This window comes from Pseudophryne corroboree, chromosome 6, assembly GCF_028390025.1.
Source record: "Pseudophryne corroboree isolate aPseCor3 chromosome 6, aPseCor3.hap2, whole genome shotgun sequence".
Taxonomy (NCBI): domain Eukaryota; kingdom Metazoa; phylum Chordata; class Amphibia; order Anura; family Myobatrachidae; genus Pseudophryne; species Pseudophryne corroboree.
In genome coordinates this window covers 287,931,096-287,953,646 of record NC_086449.1, presented here as the reverse complement: position 1 = coordinate 287,953,646, position 22,551 = coordinate 287,931,096, and the positions used below count along the sequence as shown (strand labels likewise).

The 22,551-nt window shown below is 45.3% G+C and overlaps 1 protein-coding gene across 1 annotated transcript in view; it reads left to right on the top strand.

Annotated features, from left to right (window-relative positions):
* Positions 1–22,551, top strand: part of WDR72 (WD repeat domain 72) — a 417,276-nt gene that overhangs the window by 31,722 nt on the left and 363,003 nt on the right. The window contains exon 2 of the mRNA XM_063926109.1: positions 22,124–22,288. Within this exon, the coding sequence (XP_063782179.1) occupies positions 22,133–22,288 (156 nt within the window). The 5' untranslated portion in view covers positions 22,124–22,132. The remainder of the gene's footprint in view (positions 1–22,123; positions 22,289–22,551) is intronic.

Genomic DNA, 22,551 nt, shown 5'->3' with positions numbered 1-22,551 from the left:
TATATATGTTTGTTGTGAGAGGCAGAGAGGTTCCTGCATTAGGAGGAGGTGCAGGCCCTGACATGCCACATGGAGCATTATGGGGTTGCTCCAAGGTAGGTAGCTCTTAGCTTAGACATATTGTAGTAAGGAGCCATTATCATGTGGCTCCTTGCTGGTTAATCTTAGTCCCAGATTGGGGTAATGGAGGTGTGAGGTGTGGTGCCTCTGGACTGGCTGAGCTGGATCGCCTTAGTGTGGCATACCTTTACATTCTACTAACACTTTTCACTTATTAATTTTTTAACACTATTTCTCTATTTTAATTGCATTTCATTTTTGTATCACTTTCTCTATAGCTTCGGCTTCCTAAATACTAATTTATTAACACTATAGTTTTTTCACTGGTATGCTACGCTGGGCTTTCTGGCTTATGCTGGTGTTTTGGGGTGCCACACCCTGCACCTAGATATAGCGCTAGGGACCCCAAATATACAGAAACGCCTTGATGTGGCTTTGGGGCTTATTCACACATTGGCGCAAATATGTGTAACGAAGATCTCTGAATTCTATTATTATGTGGAATTTATATCTGGTTACGGTTATCATTCAGGGTGCTGGGGGAAACAAATGCCTTTTTTTCTTGCTTAGAAATACCCCTCCCTTTCGAGCACCTGAATGATATCACTAAGCTAATTGAGCATCTACCAATATATATGGTTGGCTATATTCATTCCAATTTGAAAACTATAATATCTACAGTATATATTACTTATCTCCACTTTGCATTTCTAATCTATGTTTTACCTGAATTACAGTTTTATACTGTATACTATCTGTACTCCACTGCATGCCATTATCTGCCAAGAACCTACAAATAAATAAATAAATAAATAAATAAATAAGTAGCAATGTTAATTATTTTGTAACTTCTGTAGTTACCAACCCCTCAAAATAATGGATCAACATGACAGCAATGTCAGCGCCGGCAACTGTGCGTGCCCGAACAGGGCAACACTTGAATTGCTCTGTCCGGCTCCATTTAGTGGCCGCCGGTGTGCAAAACACTTGAATTTCCCCCACCACAGAGGTGAGGAGTAGTGTTAGCCTTTTATTATATAGGACAATAATGAGTCAACAGTCCAAAACTCTCAAAAGAAAGAAGAGCCTGATTGTGGCATCTTAGGGGGTCATTCAAATCTTATCGCTGTTGTGCGTTTTTGCACTGCGCTTGCGTATGCACCACAATGCGCAGGCGCGACGGATGGCTGCAAAGGGGTTCGCCGGTCAGCGATGGGTTTGTGCGAAGGAACCATTTGCATGGGTGTTCATAAGGAGATTGACATAAAGAGGGCATTTGTTGGTGGCAACTGACCGATTTCAGGGAGTGTCTGGAAAAACGCAGGCGTGTCCTAGCATTTGAAGGGAAGGTGTCGGACGTCAAATCCGAGCCTGAACAGTCTAATGTGATCGTTGCGGCTGGGTAAGTCCTGGGTTGCGCAGAGACTGCACAAAATCAGTTTGTGCAGCTCTGCTACACATGCGTTTGCACACTTGCACAGTGAAAATACACTCCCCCCATAGGCAATGACTATCTGAAAGCAGGGCAGCAAAAATCGCTGCCTAGCGATCAGACCTGAATTACCCCCATTGTTCTTACGCTGAGCTATTCAATTGAAAGAAGCAGCTCTATATGTCCAGTTTATTTTTCTGTTTTTATTAGCTATAACTGTGAATGCAAAGAAAGGTGATTGCTTTTGACTGCATGCAACAAGAATGGATAGAGTTCAGTACTGAAATTATGTAGTGATGCTATAAAACTTTATTTTTAAAGCAACTAAACTACCATTTTATAGTAGGTCAAATATTCTATGGAGCAATTGTATGGATTTCTGCATTAGCACTGATAGGAATATATTTAGGAAATCAAAGGCACCTAGTACAGTCAGTAAGCAATTTGTTATCCTCTTTAAAAGCTGTACACGATAGGGGAGCAGAGAGCCATTAATACAGTAAATTGAATAGCTGTAGAATGTACTCGTTTGTAGGCATAGAGTGTGCTGTGGGAAGATAGAGTGTTCACTCTCATCTTCGGCAATAAATTGTAATGGTACAGTGGCAGATAGCATCCACAGCAAAATTGTGTTTTTGTTTTCTTTAGATTTCAGCATCTTTATATTTTCCCTTGTCATATAGTGCGTTTTGTCATTGTGGCTGAAAGTGACAAGATAGAACACTGGGCTCATCAAGATGCTATTGTGGTGTTTTATGTGGAGAATAGTATAATAAAACAAGAAATTTCTCAGGAGTACCTAGGCTTTTATTTTTCCCTCTTTCTCTCTTTTTTTCCCCTCTAACTGATATCTCTTATACAGCTGGATCATTTTCATTATTTAAGTTTGCTGACGTATATTACATGTCATGGTTGACTATCAGGTTGTCACTTTTACAATTGGGTAGAAATGATAAAATATATTTTACACTGAGCAACAACAACAACAAAAAACTCAACAACATAGATATAAATTCTGATTGGGACAATATTTATACATTATTGTATACTTTTCCCACACACCCTAATTTCCAGGGACAGTTGTTATAGGATTTATAGAATTGTTCCTGGAATTTCTGTCTTTGGAAACATCCATATTGTCCATACGGACTCTTATTTTTATTAAATTGCCACTATCTAGTCTTATTCCCCATGCTTTCTAAATACTACTTACTGAGGTGGAGTATTTAAAATGTTCCAAATGTAACAAATTCAGTAAAAGTCATGAAGGGAATTGTAATGCTACACCTATAGAAATCAGAGGAACATGGGCCCTCATTCCGAGTTGATTGCTAGCTGCTTTCGTTCGCAGTGCAGCGATCAGGTCAAAAAATGTAAATTCTGCGCATGCGTATGGGGCGCACTGCGCACGCGCGTCATACTTTCACAAAAGCCAATGTAGTTTTACACAAGCTCTAGCGACGCTTTTCAGTCGCACTGCTGACCGCAGAGTGATTGACAGGAAGTGGGTGTTTCTGGGAGGTAGCTGGCCGTTTTCGGGGAGTGTGTGAAAAAACGCAGGCGTGCCAGATAAAAACGCAGGAGTGGCTGGGAAAACGTAGGCGTGGCTGGCCGAACGCAGGGCGTGTTTGTGACATCAAAATAGGAACTAAACAGACTGAAGTGATCGCTAGCTAGGAGTAAGTCTCGAGCTACTCTGAAACTGCACAATCTATTTTTGTAGCAGCGCTGCGATCCTTTCGTTCGCACTTCTGCTAAGCTAAGATACACTCCCAGAGGGCGGCGGCTTAGCGTTTGCACGGCTGCTAAAAGCAGCTAGCGAGCGAACAACTCGGAATGAGGGCCATGGGCCTGATGTACAGTTGAAGGAACGGTTGTAATTGCTCAAATATTTCATACATGGTACTAAATGCATATGTGGGTTCTATGTATCTCTGTGATCACACTGCAGCATATTTGCTTAGTATACAGTAGTATACTGTACACCACAATACAGACAAGAATTTCCCCTTCATTCACATGTAGAGATACTGTACATCAGATACATGCACTCCTCTGTATTGCTCATGCTTGCTTGTGCTTCATTCGGGTGTGGTATGGAAGGTCGACAGTAACTAGGTCGACATTGTCTAGGTTGACCACTATTGGTCCTCAGTAACTAGGTCGATAGGGTCTCTAGGTTGACATGGTCTAGGTCGACAGGTCAAAAGGTCAACATGAGTTTTTGATGGTTTTTTGGTGTTGTTTTGTCCGTACAGTGACCAGGAACCCCAATTAGTGCACCGTGTCCCCTCGCATGGGTCGCTTCACTCGCCATGCTTCGGGCAATGTTACTATTCCCAATTGTAGTCCGTGTGGATCGTTAAGTATGAAAAAGTTCAAAGAAAAAAATTGTGAAAAAGTTTTGTCGACCTTTTGACCTGTCGACCTAGAACATGTCGACCTAGAGACCCTGTCGCCCTAGAGACCCTGTCGACCTAGTTACTTTCAACCAATAGTGGTCGACCTAGTTAGTGTCGACCTAGTTACTGTTGACCTAGAGACCGGAACCTGCTTCATTCTGGTCCTGAGTATGCACAGTGCAAATTTTCAAAAGATATGCTCCGTAAACAGGTCAGCATTGAAGTCTCCATTAGCAAAGGCTGCCTGGTATCTATGGGCCTGATGCAAAGGTGGATGCAGTGCTGATGTTTGTGCAGTTGTGCGATTATTTGCTACTGCGCATGTGCAAAAAGTCTTACTGTGCACACGTGTACCAAGGCGTGTGATGGTGTACACATTGCAAATGACATCGCTATTGCTTGAAATGGATTCTGTGATACATGGGCGGTTCAGGGTGGACACTGGTAAGTGACCTAATGTCATTGCAAAAAAGAGGAGGTGTTATGGACATGCAATGGGAGTGTCATAGGTGTGTTTTGCAGCACCACAGCCACAGTGGCTATGCTCATGGAGTTGTTGTTGTGACCGAAGTCCATCGCACGTTAGTGTACAAGGGGAATGTTTGACAATCTGTGAGAAATCACAGCTGCACTTGATCTGTGTGCACCTCTGTGTCAGGCCCTATGTTTCTATGATATAGTGACAACTACATTAAAGTGAAACACAGTATAAGCACATGTTTGATTTCATTTACACTGTATACTACTTGAGGCATAGATATTAATACTGTTTTATCATGTTTAACTTTGCCATTATTCCCAGTTAGCTTTCCTTACATTATGTGACACATTTGCCTTCGTTGTTACCATTTAAATAAACTTCTACATACTGTACAGTGACACGTGTGTTATATGTAGCAAAATAGATGCTCAGAATAAAAGCATCTATACACACTGAAAACAGAAAGGGAAGAATGGGATACAAATTACATACATTTGCTGACTTACAGTGTGGAGCAGTTGGGTCATAACACTCTTGCTTTCCCACAAATAAAAGTATCCATTTTTAAGTGACATATTTACTGTTACCGCACGTCACCAACAATTTTATTGCATTGGTCATAATAACCAAACGTAATAGATGTGCAATTATTGAGCAAGAAGATTAAAGTCAGTGAGTGAAAGGCATGGATTTTTTTACACTGAGATTAAGTATGATGGCATACAGTGGTGGATTTACCGCTAGGTGTCCAAGGCAGCCGCTTAGGGCCTGGTGGGTCCCAGGGGCCCATCCACAGGGCCCAGGCGAATCGTGACATTTTTGAGTGTCAGCGGACTGCGAGCTTTGCTGAAATTCTCAGAGCACTGGGCTGTTTTAACAGTCCGGCCTCCCGGCAGACTGTTAGTTGTTAGGCAGCGGCCGGGTGCCGGCTTCAGCGCTCACCAGGCAGGGGAGGAGAGCACGCATTTGCTGGTAACCAGCATCCTGAAAACACTTGCTGCGGCCATAGGCTGACGCTACCTATCTTTGATCTGTGCAGCCACATCATTTAGACCTCCACTGTGCACTGTCTCTAGCAGGGAAACGATTTTTTTAATGCATCCTGCCAGCCAGTGTTGAACCCGGACTGGTATAGTGGGAGTCGATATTCACTCAGTCTCTACCCACTATCATGGGAGGGCGGGACCCAGGATGATGACAACCAGAATTAAGCCAGCGTTGTCAAGGTGCAAAAACAGTCAGAATGTGCCCCGCGCTTAGCGGGGAAGACCACTGCAATCACTTGCCAGACCAAAAAGGACAAGTTATCACAGCAGCGCCATCATGTCTAAACCTCCTGCTCCTCACCTCCACCCAGCACTGCCCCTGTGATGTGTGCAGTGTGAGTTGCTGTATCAAACTATTTTCCAGCCCCCAGCAACCCCTATAGTGTCCATACCCGATGCAGGCTTCCAGCCACCCCCATAGTGTTCACCCTTGTAGCCAACCTCCAGCCATCCCCCATTAGTGTGTACCCTTGTAGCCAGTCATCCCCCTGTAATGTGTATTCCTGTAGCCAGCCTCCAGCCTCACCCCATAGTGTTCACTTTTGTAGCCAACCTCCAGCCATCCCCCATTAGTGTGTACCCTTGTGTATTCCTGTAGCCAGCTCCAGCCACACCCCATAGTGTGCAAACCTTATAGCCAGCCACCCCCCGTATATAGTGTGTAGTCCTGTAATCTGGTATCCCCCGTAATGAGTTCCCCTGTAGCCATTTGCCAGCCATGTCCCAATAGTGTGCCCCCTTGTAGACAGCCATCTCCTCATAGGTATGCATTCAGGATCCCGGCAGCCGTAATACAGAGACCGGAATCCCAACATATGCCAGAATACCGACAACAACATCCCAACAGGCAGGATCCCGAAGGTTTAGGCTATGGGAGGGGGGTTAGGTTTAGGCACACTCCGGGGGAAATAGGGTTAGGCTGCATTGTTAGGGAGGTTAGGATTAGGTCTCAGAGAGGGGGGTTAAGGGTTAGGCACCAACAGGGGAGGGTTAGGTTTAGGCTGTGAAAGGAGGGGTGGGGGTGGGTTAGGTTTAGGCACCACAGGGGAAGGGGGGGGGGTTAGGGTTAGGCTGCAGATAGGGAGGGTTAGGGGGTAGGGGAGGGAGGTTAGGGTACCCTGCGCAATCTTGCCGGCATTGCCGTGATCGTGATGCTGGCGTTGGTGTCCCATTTATACCATTACACTGATTTTGATATGCCTTCAGGACTCACCCCCTCCACAGACTCCACCCCGCTCCCGATCCCATTTTGGTTGTTTGCAATTGCATTATATTATAACAAAGAAATGGCTGTAAAGATCGACACACAAACACACACACACACACACACACACACACACACTCAAATCCCTCACTGCGAGTTAGATTGCAAAGGCACATTGACACATGCGCAGTCTGGCAATAATCGCTCACTTGTGTGAACATCGGCCACAACATACAATCATGAATTAGTCCCATACTGTGGTGCTGAGAGAGGGGGGAGAGGGTACAAATTATCCGGGCCCAGGTCTGATGGAGGGGCCCAGTAAAGTGTCCAGTGGGGGCCACCTTTCCCTTACCTGGCAGCAGCAGCTGCAGCACTTCACCTCAGCCCAGCACACACTGCTGTATGCTGGGCTGCAGTGTGGCCAGGGTGGCGCTTAAAATACCATTTTTTCAGTATTTTTTTCTAAGGGTGCATGACCATGCCTCCTGTTAATAGGCCATGCCCCTTGAAAAGTACCTGAGCCCAGCCCGGCTCTACTGCTCTGGTCCCATATAGTGCTATGGATGGTTTGAGGAAGGGGGGACCCAAATCGGTGTCTTGCTTATGGCCCCATGAGCTCTAAATCCACCTCTGTCACCATACATAACAAATACTGGACCTTTTTCAGTAAGGTCTTTTCAATTGCATGCTGGGGGCCGCCCATCGCAGCGCAAGGCCGCTCAGCATGCTACCCACCGCCCACCCACTGCTATCATGCTGTAATTGCGATCGTACCGCAATTACAGCATGTCCATCTCACAAATTACAGTTGCATCACATTTGCGATGCGACCTGAATATCTGCATAGAAAAATTATGTTCTCAGATATTTGACTATGGCCCTCATTCCGAGTTGTTCGCTCGGTATTTTTCATCGCATCGCAGTGAAAATCCGCTTAGTACGCATGCGCAATGTTCGCACTGCGACTGCGCCAAGTAACTTTACTATGAAGAAAGTATTTTTACTCACGGCTTTTTCTTCGCTCCGGCGATCGTAATGTGATTGACAGGAAATGGGTGTTACTGGGCGGATACACGGCGTTTCAGGGGCGTGTGGCTGAAAACGCTACCGTTTCCGGAAAAAACGCAGGAGTGGCCGGGGAAACGGTGGGAGTGCCTGGGCGAACGCTGGGTGTGTTTGTGACGTCAACCAGGAACGACAAGCACTGAAATGATCGCACAGGCAGAGTAAGTCTGGAGCTACTCTGAAACTGCTAACTCGTTTGTAATCGCAATATTGCGCGTACGTCGGTCGCAATTTTAAGAAGCTAAGATTCACTCCCAGTAGGCGGCGGCTTAGCGTGTGTAACTCTGCTACATTCGCCTTGCGAGCGAACAACTCGGAATGAGGGCCTATGATTTTAGGTTCCAAACCATCTCTTTTCTTTGACTCCTCATGGTCTGCCGCTCATATAATAGGGTAATAGTTCCCTATATAATATAAGGACTCCTTAAATGGCTTTTTGCTATTTATCAAGAGCTCTCGCTGTCAGCTGTCGCCGAATATCACAGCTATTGGCTGATAGCTTCTCCATACCCTACTGCCGTTTTCCTCCAATTCCTATCATCTCAGGGTGGTGATAAGGAGGGGCGATGTAACAAAAATTTAATATCAGTAATATTATATATATTGTATATTATATAATATTATATAGTATATTTTGAATTCTTTAAAAAGAAATAAAAGATAAACTTTTTACAAATGTAATTATTATTATTATTATTATTATTATTATTATTTGTCTTGATTGAGTCTTCACCTGGTAGATCAAGAGTGAACTGCATTGAGATTGTAAGACCTGGCAATGCCGGATCGCTCACGTTAAGAAAGTACCCAAACTGGTGAGTGATGCTGTAAACATTACTGCTGCCTGTTCTGACCTCAGCTATGTCACTGGAATTCCAGATATGTCACTGGAAAGCAATGTTGCAAGTGTCATCATCATCACCCGCTACTGTTACACCTGGGGGTATATTTTTTAAAGGTCAATTTTCATATTTTTTTTAAATTATTTTCAATTTGATGAAAATTTATCTAAATCAAAGTTGTGTTTCAGGGCCTAAAATACTATTTACTAACATTTAAAAATGAATCTAAAAAACTGTTTGTCTTGGATTCACAACATTGATTTAGACAGATTTTCATCAATTAGAAATAGACTAGAATAATGGAAAGTGACCTTCAGTTAATATACAACCAGGACCCTTATACTCACCACAGAGATACGATCAGGGCTCATTAGGTGGCATCTCAAAGGGACATGACACAATTACTATATGTATATATGGTTTTTCTGTACTCCACTTATGTTCTACTTCTAGATATTGGGGTCTGCAAATCAAAGAGATACTGACATTTTGAAAGGGACGCATTGTAGTACACATGTGCAGTATGGAAATGTATCTATTTTTTACACACACATATATATATATATGTACTGTACACCCAACTCTTAATGCAGCCCTGAACATTTAGTTCAGTTCTAGATTCCCAACTAGAGTTACAGGCGTTCCTGAAAACTGGCCGTCCAAATGTTAGTGAACAGCCCCAATTTGTGGACTTCAATGAGGTTGGGGATTGCAGGGAAGTGGATGATACCTCCTCAAACATCAACATGTTTTGTAAGAAAGTGGGCATGATCAAGCAATTGAAGCAGGGTAAATGTAAACTGCTGGCTTGAGTTACGTGGGTCATGGACTAGACTTTTTTGGCCTGGCTAAATATTGGAGGATATGCATCTGAACCAGTTCATTCTCTTCTGGATCAATCATGTGAGTAATTGTCAGCTTTAGATGACTGACAGAATGACATATGAAACTCTGATGGCCCTGGGACTTGTCATTGCCTTGGGCTGCAGAAAGGTCTAATAATCTCCAAGTTGAAAAACAGACATTGTGACAAAAAACAGGCTCAAAATGGATGAGATTATGACAAAAAACAGGCTCAAAATGGATGAGATTATCAGGATTGCCATAGCCATAAGTAGAAAATGAAAAGTTGAATGATTGCCAGTTTTGTCAACTGTAAATGAGAATCAGCACTTAGTGGGATATTATAATAAAAATGTAAAAACTGTATATAACTATATCTATGGAAAAAAAATTATGGTGTGCCTAGAGAACAAACCCCCAAAAGGTTCCATCCAGTAGTCGGGTCATCTGTAAATCAGACAATGTGGATTTTTTTTGTTGTGCTGATGGCATCATTTGTATTTTATTATTTTATTACAAAAGAGATCTTTTGGGTCATACACCCGCGCATAGATAGGGTGACCATATTATCCCTTTTACCTGGGACGCTCATGGATTACACAGGTTCTGTGGCTGGCTGACTTCAAGCCTACATTTCAGCTGGTTTTAATCAGCCACAGAACCTGTGTAATCCATAAGTGTCCCAGGCAAAAGAGATAATATGTCTACTCTAGCATAGAGAAACAAGGACTTAGCCAAAATCTGGATTTAATAAATATGCATGTAGTAGGTGTGCATGGGGTAACTTGAATGGTTAAGTGGCAAAATCCTTCTTTTACCAGGATGCTTCTTTACCTGCTTTTCACATTACATTGAGAGATATCACAATGCATGATGTTGCTGCTGTGTATGTGCTGGGAAGCATGCATAAAGTGCTCTTGTACAGGTACAGGGATGAATGATGTGCATCTGTTTGCAGAATGTATCATGTGTGATTTTGCACCAAGCATGCCTAGAAACTGAACGTGCATACACTGTATGCAGATATTTTGATTTGCAAGCATTGTGCACCTGTCAAAGCCTACCGAAGAGGCAGAACTGGGATTGAAGGGGTGTACTGAGGTAGGCAACACAACACATTGAGGATGATGATTGTAGTACTGTAAAGCAGTATACTGAAATTGAAGAGAAAAAGACTCTTTTTGGGGGCACTCTTTTTGTTACTGTGTCTGTCTCAAAAAAGGTTTTATTTTAATATTATTACTATGTCCCTTTAAAACCCCCAAAGTGGAGAGATCATGATAGTACTGCTGATTTAAATGACAAAACTAACAGACACATATATACACTGACCTGGGTTGAGAGTGTTGTGAACTCGGGGGTTCTTCCGGTGACCGGGAAGGGGAACCACAGCTGGGCCGAAGAAGAGATGGCCGAATGTAGGTTTTCTTCATGCAGGATTTAGCGGCAGGCAAGGTTCGTGACGGATACTGGAAGCCACCTGAAAGACAAGGACTTAAGAACGGTGCTGGTGAATACTGTGAGTGATGCTGAAGAATCACTGTGAGCGATGCTGAGGAGCACTGGGGTTGAGGCTGACAAGCACAGAGACAGGGATTTAAGGACGATGCTGAAAGCACAGTGATTTAGAGGATTTGTGAGCGATGTTGAAGAACACTGTGACAACTGATTGTGAGTGTTGCTGAAGCACTTGGTAACAAATGATCGTGAGCGTTGCTGAAGCACACAGTGACAAAGGATTGTGAGCGTTGCTGTAGCACACGGTGACCGATGATTGTGAGCGTTGCTGAAGCACAAGGATGCTGGAAGCACAGAGGTCCGTGCAGCAGAAGAGCACGCTGAATGCTGGAGCACAGGATGCTGGAAGCACAGAGGTCCGTGCAGCAGAGGAGCACGCTGAATGCTGGAGCACAGGATGCTGGAAGCACAGAGGTCCATGCAGCATAGGAGCACGCTGAATGCTGGAGCACAGGATGCTGGAAGCACAGAAGCTTTTGGCAGAAGTAGGAGACACTTAGAGCGCTGGAGCACTGGAGTTCTCTTATCCAAGAAAGAGATGATACTCAGGCGCCGGAGCTCTGCCCGGCGTCTGAATTTGAACTTCCCGCCTCCGTCTGATTGGCGGGGAGCGCCGATGACGTCACCCACCCACTCATCCTCCGTGGACGCCGGGCGTACCCGCGGCGTCCACACTCTGAATGACCACCGGGACCAGCGCCAACGGGACACCGGGCCCCGGAGACCACCAGCGAGGACGGCCGCCAGGAGACCCAGCACACCTGGAGGGGTAAGCGCGGCGGCTGCGGCGGTGTGACAGTACCCCCTCCTCTAGGAGTGGCCCCTGGACACTTTCCTAGTTTTGTTGGGTGTCTAGAATGGAAGATCCGAATTAGTCGAGGAGCAGTGACCTCAGAAGCCTTTATCCAACTTCTTTCTTCAGGTCCATAACCCTTCCATTCTACCAAATATTGTAGATTCTTATGATAGTAACGAGAGTCCAGAATAGTTTTGATCTCAAATTCTGTTCCAGTTTCAGTCTCTACTGAGGTTGGACTAGAAGGCTCTGAATGGAAACGATTTAGGATGAGAGGACGAAGGAGAGAAACATGGAAAGAATTTGGTACACGAAAGTGAGGGGGCAAACCCAATTTGCAGACCACAGGATTCAGGACTTGTAAAACAGGGTAAGGACCGATGAACCTTGGAGCAAATTTCATAGCTGTTACTTTTAGACGGAGGTTGCGGGTGGAGAGCCATACCCTATCGCCAACCTTGTATTGAGGAGCGGCCCGCCGTTTCTTGTCCACAAAGAATTTGTATCGGACAGAGATTTTCTTGAGGTTAGTATGAACCCTACTCCAAATTTGACTGAAGTGTTGTAGAGTGGAAGTTACAGCCGGAACCTCCTCCGACGGAAGGATTGGTAATTCTGGAACCCGTGGATGAAACCCATAGAAGAATGGGGATTCGCCATTGGAGGAATGAAACAAATGGTTATGGGAAAACTCCGCCCAGGGTAACAGTTCCACCCAGTCGTCCTGTGAAGGAGAGAGATAAACGCGGAGAAAAGACTCCAAATCCTGGTTGACTTGTTCAGTTTGTCCATTTGTTTGGGGAATGAGAATTTGAGTTTAATTTGTAAGGCCGAACAGATAGCTCTCCAAAACCTTGCAGTGAACTGTACCCCTCGATCTGAGACCACCTCCTGAGGTAAGCCATGCAAATGAAAGTGCTCCCGGATAAATAGTAGAGCCAGTTTGGGAGCCGTCGGTAGACTTGTCAACGGAACGAAGTGTGCCATCTTCTAAAAATGGTCTACAATCACCCAGATGGTATTGTAACCTTTGGAGTGGGGCAACTCGGTAATGAAGTCCATAGAAATATGGGTCCAGGGTTTTCTAGGAATGGACAGAAGACGAAGCAATCCGGCAGGAGGCAGACGAGGAGTTTTGTGCTGCGTGCATTGTGGACAAGAACTAACATAATCTTGTATATCCCTCCTCATGGTGTTCCACCAGTAAGACCTTCGCAGGAATTCGAACATTTTTTGGACCCCCGGATGACCGGAGAACTTGGAGATATGGGCCCACTGCAGTATTCTCGGTCGGAATTCAACTGGTACAGACATTCAAGAGGAGGAGGACCTAGAGAAGTGGAAGCAGCGGAAATGGAGATTGGACTGAGAATTAAACTCCTCAAAGGAATTCTCTTCATCTGAGGCAGTTAGAGAACGAGACAGAGCATCAGCTTTTGTATTGAAAGTCCCGGCCCGGTACTTAATAACAAAAGAGAATCGAGTAAAAAAGAGCGCCCATCTAGCTTGACGGGGATTCAAGCATTGTGCAGTTTTGATGTACAACAAGTTCTTGTGATCGGTGTAAATAGTAATCAGAAGTTTGGCACCTTCTAACAAGTATCTCCATTCTTCCAAGGTGGATTTTATTGCCAAAAGTTCCTGATCTCCAATAATGTAGTTCTGTTCAGCAGGAGAGAACTTACGAGAATGGAAACCACATGGATGCAATTTCTTATCCGAAGAGTACTGGGAAAGAACGGCTCCGACTCCGACTGAGGAAGCATCGACCTCCAGGAAGAACGGTTCTTCGAAATTTGGTTGTTGGAGTACCGGAGCTGACACAAAAGCTGATTTCAACTGGGTGAAAGCTTCCACAGCTTCGGAAGACCACAAACTCGGGTTGGAACCTTTTTTGGTCAATGCGGTAATGGGTGCAACAATGGTGGAAAAACCCCTAATGAAATTCCTGTAGTATTTTGCAAAGCCCAAGAACCTTTGTTTGTCTCTTTGCTTTCAAAGAGAGAGGCTGAGTCCAATCGCGAATAGCAGTGAGTTTTTCCGGATCCATGCGAAGCTCCGTACCCGAGATGACATAACCGAGGAACGGAATTGACGATACCTCAAAAGTACATTTGGAAATCTTGCCGTAGAGACGATTCTTTCGTAGTCGGAGAAGTACCTCTTTGACCTGTGTTCTGCAAGATTCTTGGAAAAAATCAGAATGTCGTCTAAATACACCACTACACTTTGGTATAACATGTCTCGGAAGATTTTGTTAACGAATCCCTGGAAAACGGCAGGAGCATTGCTAAGGCCGAATGGCATTACCAGATATTCGTAATGCCCATCTCTGGTATTGAAGGCGGTCTTCCATTCGTCCCCCTGTCGGATATGTATAAGATTATAGGCTCCTCTCAAGTCGAGCTTCGAAAAAACGTGGGCTCCACGAACCCTATCAAATAGCTCCGTGATTAGCGGCAAGGGGTATTTATTTTTGATGGTGATATCGTTTAGGCCACGATAATCGATACATGGTCTTAACCCCCCGTCCTTCTTCTTCACGAAAAAGAAACCTGCTCCAGCCAGAGAGATAGAGGGGCGAATGAATCCCTTAAGAAGATTGGATTTAATATAGTCCGACATAGCTTGGGTCTCAGGTAGAGACAGAGGATAAGTGCGACCCCGAGGCGGCATCTTCCCTGGGATGAGGTCAATGGGGCAGTCCCAAGGTCTATGGGGTGGTAACTAATCAGCCGCCTGCTCAGAGAACACATCCATGAACTCCTGATAGGCCTCCGGAATGAGCTCTTCGTCCGACCTAGAAGATGCACGGAGCGGACAGACGGGAGTAAGGCAATTAGTGTGACAGAATGAACTCCAAGACAGAATTTGTGAAGACTTCCAGTGGATGTGGGGATTATGAGTTTTGAGCTAAGGCAACCCGAGGACAAGATCATGAGGCATCTCCGGAATCACTAGGAACTCCAGTTGTTCTTGATGTAGAGCTCCGACCTGCAGCCTAACGGGCTCTGTGCGACATGTAATGAGGCCTTTGGATATTCTGGTACCATTGATAGCAGTCAATGAAATAGGCCGTTTGATAGACTGCAACTTTAAATCCAGACTTTGGACACAGGAAAAAGAAATGAAATTCCCAGCAGCCCCAGAGTCCAATAGGGCATTAAAAGATTTGGCAACTGACTTGGAGATCAAAAACACGGAAAGTAAGCAATCCAAAGTCGGAGAAGATTTGGACGTGACTCCCAACTTGACTCCTCCGGAACAAGCTAGGCCTACCCGTTTCCCGGACGGGATTTACAAAACTTGATGAAATGATCTCCGGCTCCACAGTAAAGACAGAGTTTACCCTCACGACGACGCTGTCGTTCCTCCGGAGACAATCGGGACCGGTTAATTTGCATGGGTTCGTCCGGACTTGGTACAGCCGCTTGCCTAGGAGGAGGAAGCCGGAACCTGGAACGATCCAATCGACTACATTCTCCTCCACGCTCCTGCATCCGGAGATCCACCTTGACGCAGAGGGAGATCAACCTTTCTAATGGATCCGGCAGATCCCTAGTGACCAACTCATCCTTCAGACGGTCGGAGAGACCGTTCCAGAAAGCAGCCCTCAGGGCGTCATTATTCCAGTTCAGAGGCAATGGTCTTGAAATGAACCACGTACTGACCCACGGAGCGGGAGCCCTGACGGACACGGAGCAAGTCGGAAGAAGCAGTGGTCATCCTGCCGGGCTCATCGAAGATTCTTCGAAAGGACGTGATGAAGTCGGTGTAGTTGGAAACCAATGGATCAGATCGTTCCCACAGTGGAGACACCCAATCCAACGCTGACCCTTCGAGCAGGGAAATAATATATGCCACCTTAGACCGATCCATAGGGAAATTATGTGAGAGAAGCTCGAAGTGCACTTCGCACTGGTTTAAAATACCACGGCAATTCTTTGGATTCCCATTATAGCGGGAAGGAGTAGGAAGCTGAAGGCGTGACCTGGTACCGGCCGAAGGTTGGACATTACTGGAGATGGCAACTGGAGCGGTTACGGGAACTGGAACCGGAATTACTGAAGCTAAGGATGCTTGAATTTGATCCAATCGACCGGACAATTCCCGGAGATACTGCATCACCTGGGCCTGTGTCGCCTCCTGACTCTGATCTCGGGAAGCCAAATTTTGGATGGCGCTCGACTCTGTGTTCCGATCCCCCGGGTCCATGTGGCCTGAGTATACTATCACTGACCTGGGTTGAGAGTGTTGTGAACTCGGGGGTTCTTCCGGTGACCGGGAAGGGGAACCACAGCTGGGCCGAAGTAGAGATGGCCGAATGTAGGTTTTCTTCATGCAGGATTTAGCGGCAGGCAAGGTTCATGATGGATACTGGAAGCCACCTGAAAGACAAGGACTTGAGAACGGTGCTGGTGAATACTGTGAGTGATGCTGAAGAATCAATGTGAGCGATGCTGAGGAGCACTTGGGTTGAGGCTGACAACAGTAGCGGATCTTGCCACGGGCAAGCAGGACTTTTGCCCGGGGCGCCACCTTCCGGAGGGCGCTGGCGCCATCCGGAGGGCGCCGCACCGTGGCAAGATCCACCACTGCTGCCCGCTGTGTCCCCCGTTCGCCTCCGCTGCCCGCTGCCGTCCCCGTCCGCCTCCTGTGAAGGGAACTAGACGCTATGCGTCTAGTTTCCCTTCGTGGAGAGTAACTTTGCTGAGCGGTGCGTGATGACGTCATCGCGCACCGCACAGCAAAGGTCTTCTCCACGAAGGGAACTAGACGCATAGCGTCTAGTTTCCCTTAGTGGAGAGGACCTTTTGCTGTGCGGTGCGCGATGACGTCATCGCGCACAGCTCAGCATTCAAGCGGCGCTAGCAATGTACAGGGGGCGTAACTGACCATGCCCCCTGTATTAGGCCACGCCCCTTTTCCTGCCCGGGCCGCAGAGCGCCCTTGAACCGGCCCTGGCTGACAAGCACAGAGACAGGGATTTAAGGACGATGCTGAAAGCACAGTGATTTAGAGGATTTGTGAGCGATGTTGAAGAAAACTGTGACAATTGATTGTGAGTGTTGCTGAAGCACTTGGTAACAAATGATCGTGAGCGTTGCTGAAGCACACGGTGACAAAGGATTGTGAGCGTTGCTGTAGCACATGGTGACCGATGATTGTGAGCGTTGCTGAAGCACAAGGATGCTGGAAGCACAGAGGTCCGTGCAGCAGAAGAGCACGCTGAATGCTGGAGCACAGGATGCTGGAAGCACAGAGGTCCGTGCAGCAGAGGAGCACGCTGAATGCTGGAGCACAGGATTCTGGAAGCACAGAAGCTCGTTTGGCAGAAGTAGGAGACACTTAGAACGCTGGAGCACTGGAGTTCTCTTATCCAAGAAAGAGATAATACTCAGGCGCCGGAGCTCTGCCCGGCGTCTGAATTTGAACTTCCCGCCTCTGTCTGATTGGCGTGGAGCGCCGATGATGTCACCCGCCCACTCATCCTCCGTGGACGCCGGGCGTACCCGCGGCGTCCACACTCTGAATGACCGCCGGGACCAGCGCCAACGGGACACCGGGACCCAGAGACCACCAGCGGGGACGTCCGCCAGGAGACCCAGCGCACCCGGAGGGGTAAGCGTGGCGGCCGCGGCGGTGTGACATATATGAATTTCCATGCCAGAGTCCACATGTGTATGAGAAGTACAGATGGGTTGGGTATGGCTGACCCGCGCTAGGGATCCCGGTGGTCACATGACTACATCCCACTGGGTTGGTTATGGCTTACTGGCGCTGGGGATCCTGGCGGTCAACTATAAAACCTGTATTATTACAATATCTTTCCTTAGGTCTGAGTGAAATGTTCTTATTATTTAAAGCATTTCTGCAGAGGTGTGGATCTTATTAATATCACTACATACCCTCCAGCTGTACCTTTTTTAGCAGGTACAGTACCCTTTTTTATGGTCTGTACCGATTTTTGGCTCTCCAAACTTCCATTGAAAGTATAGGAAAAGGGGCATGGCCATGCCCCCTTTTCTAATTTGTACCGATTTTTATGTGTAAAATGTTGGAGGTTATGTCACTCGATTTCAGGAGTACAAATTCCTATCTTATTTAAGGCTTCAGTGATTATCTTCGGAAAAATTATATTTAAACATATAGAAAAATTATGTATAAAAAATATATTTTTGCACTATAGCACAGGATTGTGTAAGCTCCTATGGGTAATACTCCCAGTATTCTAAAAAGTAGGTCCAATAACCTTAAGTGGATAGTTTCTATGGGTTCCTATTCCTATTGACAAACTGTGTGATATCACCTACAATGAGATTATGTGATTTATGGGTTAATAAGGGCCAACTTCTGATTTTTTGGGGGGATATAACTCACTGATACCATTCCACACTATGTCAAATTAACCGACAAAAACAGAATGGTAACACATAGGGGGTCATTCCGAGTTGATCGCTAGCTGAAATTGTTCGCTGCGCAGCGATGATGCAAAAAATCGGCACTTCTGCGTATGCGGCGCAATGCGCACGTACGACATACTTTCACAACGGCCGATGTAGTTTCACACAAGGTCTAGCGAAGCTTTTCAGTCGCACTGCTGGCCACAGAGTGATTGACAGGAAGAGGACGTTTCTGCGTGTCAACTGACCGTTTTCAGGGAGTGTTCGAAAAAAACGCAGGCGTGCCAGGAAAAACGCAGGCATGGCTGGACGAACGCAGGGCGTGTTCGTGACGTCAAAACAGGAACTGAACAGTCTGAAGTGATTGCAAGCGCTGAGTAGGTCTGGAGCTACTCTAAAACTGTACAATTTTTTTTTGTAGCCGCTCTGCGATCCTTTCGTTCACACTTCTGCTAAGCTAAAATACACTCCCAGAGGGCGGCGGCTTAGTGTTTGCACGGCTGCTAAAAACTGCTAGCGAGTGATCAATTCGGAATGATGCCCTTAGTTACAACTGACATTAAGAAGTGTCAGATAGTTACAATGATACACTGTTACAATACGCTCATCCATGTACAGTATGAACACAAACCAACTGTTGAAAAAGTTCAATGAGTCAAACGCAACACTCCTAAAATAATAATTCCATGGATTTAGGTGTTATCACAGTCTAGAGACAGGATGTAATAGCGCCAAGGTATTGCCGGAGGCGCAGGATGCTGGCTGAACTTGGGACATTTTTTTTAAAGCGACAGTCATCTACAAGACAAAACCATGCCTTGTAAATGACTGTCAATTAAAAAAAACACTTGTGTTCGGCCAGCATCCCGCAAACTTGGACGCTATTACATTCCGCCTTATAACTTATATTAATGCAAAATTATAAGTGCCCCCCCAAAAGTTAGTTTTGAACAAATACAAATTGAAAAGTGGAGGAGGGCTCTAGTGCAGAGTCTTCCCTTTTTTCAGTTTTTATATAAAAAATACCATAAAGCAGGCTGATATGCTGCTGATGCAGAAGCGTAAGCACTTTGACATTTGCACAATTTGTAAAATTTTGAAATACTCACCAGGATCCATCAGGATTCTGACCATCAGGATGCAACAGCAATTACTGCTGCTAAGATAAACAGATAATTACTGTACATACTGCTGACATACTAGACTGATACTGTGTTTTGCCTTGGAACCATACTACATGGATATGACACGGTATTTCTATTTGTAATGGAGAGAAAAGATGTATTTTTGGATAGATGAGATAACTTGGAATGATATAGAAAAATAATGTTTGATGTGGACTTAAAAATGGGTTAAGCTGGTATCATTCCATGCCAGAGGGCCTACTGAAGAGCAGGTCCGACACTTACTGCAAAGCTTTACAGTGTAAATAAAGTTCTTTATCTACAGTTATGCAGGTCACACATGCAGTAGAGATCTGCGACAGAGATGCAGTGATACTGTAGCGTCTCTTGCAAATAAACAGTGGGGTCCAAGGGTGCCATTTGAAAAGATCACTTTTAGTCAGGACACAAAAAAGACTGCCTTAATGAAGAGCTGAGTGCATATTTTTACACAAGCAAACAATCTGTTGCTGCTTATACTGTTGGGGTGCTTGTGATCACTTACACTTATCAGCACAGAAAAAGGTCTTTTTGCACTGAGCTGACTACATCTTTTGCCCCCCCCCCCTCCCCCAAACCCTTCCCCCCCCAACAACAACAACAAAAAAATTGCAATCCGTGACATTACTATGTCACTGCGGGTGTGCAAGAGTTGACAGCGTGCATTTTTTTTTAATGTCCAGCAGTAGCATGACTGCCTAGCATACCCATGAACCCGGGTTCCATTTCCTGTAAATGGCAGATTTAGTTGTTTTCCTATAAACAATTAAGAATTCTGCTGTTGTCAGTATTACACTGGATTTATATTTTAAAGCTCATTTCATTATCCACAGAAAAAGGTCAGTCTGGACAGATTTACAGTAATGTAGCCCATACAGATAGAGCCACACTAATCGTGGCTCCGTCTGTGCCTGGCCGTGCCCGCCTAGGTGCGCCTATCGCAGCATCTGTGCTGCGCGCGCATCCGTGACATGCGCCCACCCCATTCACTACAGTGGGAGCTTCTCTCTGCACTCCCGTCGCGGGGCTAGGCGCCGGATCACCTAGTCCTGCCGGGAGTGCGCGTTTGCAATAGAGCTGCACTAGATGAGTGCGGCTCCATCTGTACATCAACAATCAATTGGCACAATCCCGCATTGTGCAGATAATTGTGTTACAAAAAAAATCATCAATATCCAACATGTTGGAAATCTTCAAATCGCTGATTCAGACCCCAAAATGATTGGAATCAGTGAGTAAGGTATTATTAATATGTTGTATTTTGACAATCGGCTGGGAATTGACTATTGGCAAATTGAATTGGCCTCCGGGATTCACCCCATTAATATATATGGGCCCTTAAGGTCCAAAAGTTCTTGATTCCTCCCTATATGTCAATAGTACAGGGAGCAATAGAGCAGTGATGATGAGGGAGTATGGGCTTGCAGGGAGTCTTTGGGGTATATTTTCTGAAGTGCGGGATTATAGAAGTAAAGATGTTGCCCATAGCAACCAATCCAATTCTACTTAGCATATATCTAGCACCTTCTAGAAGATAATATCTAGAATCTGATTGTTTGGTACAGGCAAAATCTACACTTCTGTAAATCTGCACTTTAATAAATATACCCCTTACTATTCCTAACCATTTGTGCTCACACTCACTGTACTGATAACAATTGAAAATGAATTGGCTCAATGATTCAATACAACAACTATATAGCAGCATCTAAGACATTTGGTAGTCAGACATTGGGTGTAATTTAGTTTCCAGTTGCAGAGGTACCTAAACTGATACGTGGTTAATAATGAAAATCATTGTGTAGTATATTGTAACAAAAAAAAACCTGCATAATACATACATACAAAAATATGTTATTGAAAATATTGTCTTGGATAACTTTCAACATACTTATGAGGAAATGTGTATTTGCTGGTTGAGATTGTTGTGCTTTGATTCTTAGGGGTACATTCAATTAAAGTCGAAAGCTGCCGTCTGTCGAAAAGATGTCAGTTTTCGACTTTTTTAGGTCGGAAGGGGTTCCGACCTATTCGATATAATCCCAAATTTTTCGACAAGTCGAGGATTGACGGAATAGCTGCCGATCCACGTGCTTGTGTCGAAAACGGGGCCAAAACCGACAGGTTTTGGCCCCCTTTTTGACCATCTCAATTCGACTTTAAAATAAGTCGAAGTGAGATGGGGAGAGCAGCGCCGGAGATGGGGAGAGCCGAGGTGGGGACGGAGTGAGCAGCGCTGGGGGATGTTACAGCCTCCACTCACAGCAGCGTCCACCCGGCTCCAGCAAGCAGACCTCGCTTGCTGGAGCCGGGTGGGCACTGCCGTGAGCGGCGGCTGTTATGCAGGGACTTCAGAGAGGAGGGCCGGGGAGAGGCAGAGAGACTGGGGGGGAGCCGTGGGCAGACGGGGGAGAGCAGCGCTACAGCAGCGGCTATATAGCCGCTGCTACAGTGCTGCTCTCCCCTGTCTGCCCGCGGCTCTCCCCCGTCTCCCCTCCGGCATCTCAATTCGATTTTTTTTAAAAGTCAAATTGAGATGTCATTGAATAGCCCAGGTCAGATCCATTCCAACAAATGAATGTCGGAATGGATCCGACTTCAATTGAATATACCCCTTAGCATATTATTTGTGCATAGCTCCAAAAACACTTATTTCAACAATTCCTGGTGCTAATAAGAGATTTCAGTTTTAAGTATGTGAGTAATGAGTGTTCAAATGGATGAATGTTAAAGTTACCAATTAAACAAGTATTGAAAGAAAATATGTTTGGAACTTTGTAGGTGTCAGAATTTCCATAAACACAGTATTTATATTTGCAACATGAAGTGCTGTGGAAATATAAAAAGTTTGTTATTTATTACAGGCTAAGCTCATGATGAAGAGCACTATCCAATCCGTGGCACTATGGGGAAATCTGGCCCCTGCTCACAGTATCACAGCCATGATGATAACAGATGATCAAAAAACCATTGTCACTGGGAGTCTGGAGGGACAGATATGTCTTTGGCATTTGTCAATGGAAATGAAGGTCTGTGAATAAAAACTTTTTATCAAGTTTATTGCATGGATCCATGTGTGTGATCGGTCTACAAGAAATGGCCGACAGTTATAGTATATGTAAATACAGTTAAGCTCTAAAATGTATATATAAATATATATCATATACTGTATATCATATCGGATGCATAGTATGATGCACATCCAATTGCACGCCGTTATTCGCGCACTGGCGGCATATGGAGCACACGTAAGAGGCACTCATAGTACAGGTAAGGTTTGTTTACCTGAGAT